The 6,011-nt window shown below is 31.8% G+C and overlaps 1 protein-coding gene across 1 annotated transcript; it reads right to left on the bottom strand.

The window, feature by feature from the left end:
- Positions 1–1,104: 1,104 nt before the first annotated feature.
- LOC140977521 (cyclin-dependent protein kinase inhibitor SMR6) lies at positions 1,105–2,004 on the bottom strand. Its single transcript, XM_073442265.1, has one exon. The coding sequence runs from the start codon at positions 1,595–1,597 to the stop codon at positions 1,280–1,282; it is 318 nt and encodes a 105-aa protein (XP_073298366.1). The 5' UTR covers positions 1,598–2,004; the 3' UTR covers positions 1,105–1,279.
- Between the last annotated feature and the right edge of the window lie 4,007 nt (positions 2,005–6,011).

Genomic DNA, 6,011 nt, shown 5'->3' with positions numbered 1-6,011 from the left:
AAAAAAAAAAAAAAAAAAAAAAAAACTCCAATTAACTCTTTTCATAAATCAAAATTTGTGATAATAATATTTTATTCGACTAAAACTATTAAAAAATTTTACTTTATTTTAAAAATATTACTTTTCAATATGGATATAGATGTCCACGAGACCGTTTTAAAAGATATTTACACTAATTCAGGTAGATACTGTACCATATGTATACAAAAAATAATAATAATAAATTGGACCACAAATTTTAAAATTTCAAATAATTGATCAAAATAAGTGATCCAAGGATTCATTGGAACAAGTAGGACATAAGGTAACACTATATAGTTTTGTAAAAGTCAAACATAAAATCAGACAAATTTTAAATGTTAGCAAGAATTACGAACAGGGATTGAAGGAAGGGGGGAGCCCCCCATTCGCTCAAATCGTCCTTGGTTTGATATCATCTAGATGTGTTCATAAAGACATTTCGCCTGTCGGGTTTTGAAGTACATATTATTATCGTTTTTCACGCACGTAATATATATGATAATATGAGGTCTAAACCTAACGTATGGCGTGTGTACACAGTATATATTTAATGTAGTTTACACGACTCTCGTACTAAAATTCAAGTGTTTAAAGTGGGTGGTAAACTGGTGACCAAGAAGCTTCTGGTTAGAGGGGTCAAAATCAAGATTTGTGTGAAGCATCTCTCTCAGCAATGAATACCATTTACTTTTTATGTTAGATTTGTTGCTTTCTAAGATTGTCATGGTTTCCTTGCTATTCCTAACGCACGCACGTGCGTATCCTCTGTCAACAGAGCAATAGGTGAAAATACACTACTAAATCTGGGGTACTGCTTTGGCATATGATTAAAGAGCCAAGAGAAATGGAAATTCTGCTCCCATTTCCTCTTACAAATGAAACTTTATCAAGAAAAAGATTTGCTTCTAAAAATCTTGAAGCAAAAAGGGATGATTTGCTTCTAAAAATGACTAGATATATGTTCTCCAAATGTGACAGAATATATTATGAATCGTGAACATGTAGTGAGAATTACAATATTATCATAATCTTGAAAATTATTCAAAAACTAAGCTTTAAATTGAGAAAATAATTATAGCTCTAGCTAGGTAGAGTTGAAGAAGATTCATACATGACAATATAATTTCTATTATACATTACATTACTACTTCAAAAGCCTAAAACTACCACAGTTAAACTACTAAGTACCGATACAGCCTGAAACAAACTAATCGAAAAGCCTTCATATTCTGTTGAACCTTAAAATCTGCTAAACTCTTTAGTTGGCTCTCTCAGCATGACACATGAATACCGATTCCAAGTCCGGGGGATTAAAGAACTCCCGAGCTCCATTGAAACGGAAAGTTGAAGCTGGGCGGCGCTTCCTGGGAGCCGGTGGGCAGGACAGCTTCTTGGGTATTTTGTGCTCACGCGCAGTCGGCGTCGTGGAGCACGCGCTGTCTTCATCTCCGCTTTCCTCCTTGGGCTTTGTGGATATCGGCTTCAACGGCGCTCGAACGGTGATTCCGGCTATAACCCATTTCTTCCCATCCAATTCCTTGATCGCCTCCATCTGATGCTTCTTCGAAACACCCATTTTAGAAAACAAAGAAACAGTGCAAAACCTTTGCAGGAGGAACAAATTCTCCGGGGGTGGCAAAGACTCTATTTTTCAAGAAAGAATGGAGGAAAAGGAGACGCTAGCTTTTCTTAGTGGGAAAGGGCTGGATATAAAGAAAAAATGAAAGAATAAACCAAAAGCGGTCTACCTTAAATTCCTTTATGTGATTCAACACGGGGAATAAAATTAAAAAGAGAGGAGGACTTGAAGAGGGGGCGCTGGGCTTGGCTTGGCTGCAGTACAGAAACTTCGAATAATGGGAAAAAGAAGATTAATGGCGGCAAAACGAGTGGACTCACGGAGAATTTATAGTCGAAAGAGAGAAGGAAACAGTGAGGAGAAATCTTAAAGACTTGGCCTAAGTGAAGACGATTAAAGGGCTAATTCTCGTAGCTTGCATCAGAATCTATTCCGATTGATGATTGTGTGTGTGTGTGTGTGTGAAATTGAGAAGGGGGCAGTCTTTTAGGCTGCCCGTCAAGTGTCGGGCAGCTGAATTTTTTTGGCGCCATTTTTTGGTTGTTTAGCCAGCAACGGCTCTCGTTCCCGCCCATGGTTTTTTTAGCCCTGCTGAATATAAATATAATATAATATAGTATAATTTGGTTTCAGCATGGCTTCTCATGCACACACCACCGTTTTAAATGATCCCAGTGCTTTGAATTTTTTTGGTGCATGAACCATTTTGACGGTGACGAATAAACTAGAGCTTGTCTGAGATAATCTCATTATTCACACCAAACGTTTGACATAAATTTTAAAGTATTCCTGTATCAAACTCGGAACGAAAAATGGTGTTTGGATTTGATTTTAAAAGACAACTTAATGATTATATATTAATTAAATTTGATGATGATTTGCAATTTCACATAATTAAACATTTAAATAAAATCCATGAAATATAATGTAACATTATTATGATATTTTTATAAAGTGATGAATTCAATTATTGTGAGGATATAAACGAAATACCAGTGTCTCAATCCAAATGAGATGTTCTCTCAAGTTTATTAGTCAAATCATGTGGAATGTCAAATTGTCCACCTTCGATCGGAGAAGCCAACACCTACAAGTGCTCATTTGAAACAAGTTTCATTCATAATAAACATTTGATAATCATTCATCCAAAAGTATCATCGAACTAATCCTCGTTCGTCGTCTGTGAACATTAATACTTATCAATAAAAGAAATGGTAACTAAAATAACACCAAACCAATCAAGTGATGAGAAGCTGGGGCCGTGAGTCACCATAGAGTGGTGGGCAGGAGCGGAGCCACATGCTTGTGTACACGGGCTTTAGCCCGGATGACTCAATTTTTTTAAAATGATTTATATGTAAATTTTGTATAATTTTGAAATAATATAATATTAGTTCGGGTAGATCAATTTAAAATATTAAAAGATTTTAGAGTTTAAAATTTTAATCCGAGCATAGCCATATTTCTGGCTCCGTCCTCCGCTAGTGGTGGTGGGGGCCGATGAACCGATTAAATGAAATAATATATGACAACGCACTACGCAAGCAATTAAGCTGGAAGCTGTTGTGTGATTGGATAGGATACGATGAACTGGCTTGTGAAATTATCGACTTGATCTCAAAATAAAACAGCATTTAATTAATTTGAGATGAGTTGTCAAATTAGAAACATAATTGTAATCAACATCTCTTTTAACTAAAAATCTTAGAAATTATAAAGTAAATTAGTATGAATTTTGAATTGATAATTTGTGATATATCTATACTATATAATTAAAATGGAGACCTCTATATTAAATAACCAACTTCGATATATTTGGTGAATTTTTATTTGAAATAATTGTTATTCTATTATTGTATACTTTATTGGTGAATTTTTTTAAATATTTTTATTAGGTATACAAAATATATATAACTATTAGTGAATAATTTATAATAGAGCCAAAAATATTTATGTAATTGATACTTTATATTCGAAATGTGTCAAGATTCTAATGCACTTGCTCAATGGATATAGTGTTGATTACCAAGTCGAAAGGCACGAGTTCAATAACTGCTTGGTTGAACAGCTCTTTTTTTTAAAAATTAATTAATTCAAAATTTCAGTTTAGTTACTCATTATTTTTTATAAACCTTCATTTAAATTTCTTCGTCTTTTTTAAAAATTAATTAATTCAAAACTATAGTTTAGTCATTCATTATTTTTCATAACTATCATATGGCCTTCATTTATACTTATTATCTTTTTTGAAAAATTAATTAATTCAAAATTATAATTTAGTCTTTAATTATTTTTCATAATTAAACATGTAAGTCGTGCCAATATGTCCACGGTGATTTTCCATGAACCAATTTTATATTCGGGTCTGGGCTGCATTATGACGATAGGATGCATGAAATTTATTGGATCTTAGAGCCGAAAAAATTTATGGGCCGTCAATTGATTTTTTGGGCCGATTTGGCCCACTATTTCATTAACCCCTTTAACATTTCTTACTACACTCACATACTTGATGCTACTCCATAATCCATATTTTGTACAAGTATAATTAAGTTTTATGTTAACAAAAAATTATATCAGAACTGTAAAACGTAAGGTATTTAAGTGATTCTAAGAAAAAAATTAATAACTCGGACAAATACTCTACACACGACTTGTCGGCATGTCGGCTATGCAAAAAGAGAAATAAACAACTTAAAGAGCAGTAAAGTGAAAATGGATTATTTTAATTATCTATGATTTTCTTCGTCTTTTCAAGGGTTTCTTTTCTTTCTTTTTCTTTTTTTTTTCCCTGTAAATTATACTATACTTACAAGTTTGCTGGGAGTTCGATAATGATTATTGAACTAAATAATATTTTCCAACTAGGCAACTTCAAGAATTTCAACGGAAAATGTGTGAATTTAATTAAACAATATATTAAACTTAGAAGTTGGTGGGAGTTCTAGTTCTTTTTATGACGATTAATATTATATTGTTACAAATAATTTGTTGGACAAAACGATTTTCATTAGATTTAATTAAATGGGTAGCTTATTATTTTAAACGCTGATCGTAGCGACGATTTATTTTAAATATTAGTTCGAAGGATCTGATAATTATTATATTTTAAATTGTTTCATTTTCGAAGGATCTGAAATCCGTTCTCATGCATAAAATAATGGGAGCAGAACTCCAAATCCATAGAATTTTCTTTTTCTTTTGGGGGGAAATCCATAGAATTCAAAAGAATCAAAGAAGCCGAGTGTAGAATATTCCAAATAATTTTTTTTATACGGATTGACTCCAAAAATTTTGATTTCAAATACTTAGATCCAAATAAATCATAAAGTGAAAAAAAAATTTATACAATTTTTTAAAATAAATAATATTATTGACAATCATATAAATTATCCTATTCCAAATAAAAAGAAGTAAAAACAGCTCTAATGTCGGTATAAGTAACAAGTGAAGAAAAAGGTCTTTCATTTTTCAAGAAGTTAGACTTGAACATATGAAGCTCATAAAGCCATACCTTACAGATTCTGAAAAATGCTTTTTTAAATCAAGACATTCATTTTTCTACAAAAGTGCATTAAAAAAATATTTTTTTTTTGGGTGGGACAGCTTCTAATATTCAAACACACGCCAAATATCATATATCTTAACAAAATTAATGTACTCTATAAGGAAAAAAAATTCTACTAAATAAAGTGACGACAAATCCTAAATATGGAGTACTTTGAAGTATTTCGGGTTAGTAAAATTTTCCAAATTTCTCAAAAATATTAAATTATGTGTCGATGAACAAATGACTAAAAATTATTCATATAATAGGGGAGAATCATTCGAGATGTAGCACATCAAAATCCAAGTATTTTAATTCGTGTGCTTTTAAAATTACTTACAATTCTTATTGTTATTACAGTGAAAAATATAGAAACATGGAATCTTGAATGCTAAATTTTAGATTAGATTCCAAGATTTTATGAAATATATAATAAGATAAGGTTCAAAAGCATTTGGTAATTATTTGTAGTGCAAATTGGAAAACAGTGTTTGAGGAAACAAATAAAATCAAGAAGATCATCGATATCTGTCGTCTTAGAGGATTGCGATCTGCTGCGTGTTAAAGGTGAGGCACGCATTAATTGCCTAATCTCTTTTTACACCGGCGCCGATACTTCTTTTCCATTCTCCCAATCGGATACTCTAAGTTCAATGCTTTAATATTTTCAAGAGCAAATTATTACACGAAAAAAGTGTATTACAGCAACCACATATCTTGCATTTATAACTATAGCACTCTCCAGTCTCCACTCCAAATATATAGAGATAGAGGGGTTTTTTTAAAAAAATATTATAAATTAATAAAATTATTGATGTACAAAACCGTCGCTATTGGCGACGGTTTAATAAAACCCGTCGCTAT

The sequence above is a fragment of the Primulina huaijiensis genome, chromosome 5 (genome assembly GCF_012295235.1).
Source record: "Primulina huaijiensis isolate GDHJ02 chromosome 5, ASM1229523v2, whole genome shotgun sequence".
Classification (NCBI taxonomy): Eukaryota; Viridiplantae; Streptophyta; class Magnoliopsida; order Lamiales; family Gesneriaceae; genus Primulina; species Primulina huaijiensis.
Note: the sequence above shows the minus strand (reverse complement) of the source record. Positions and strands in the feature narration are given on the sequence as shown.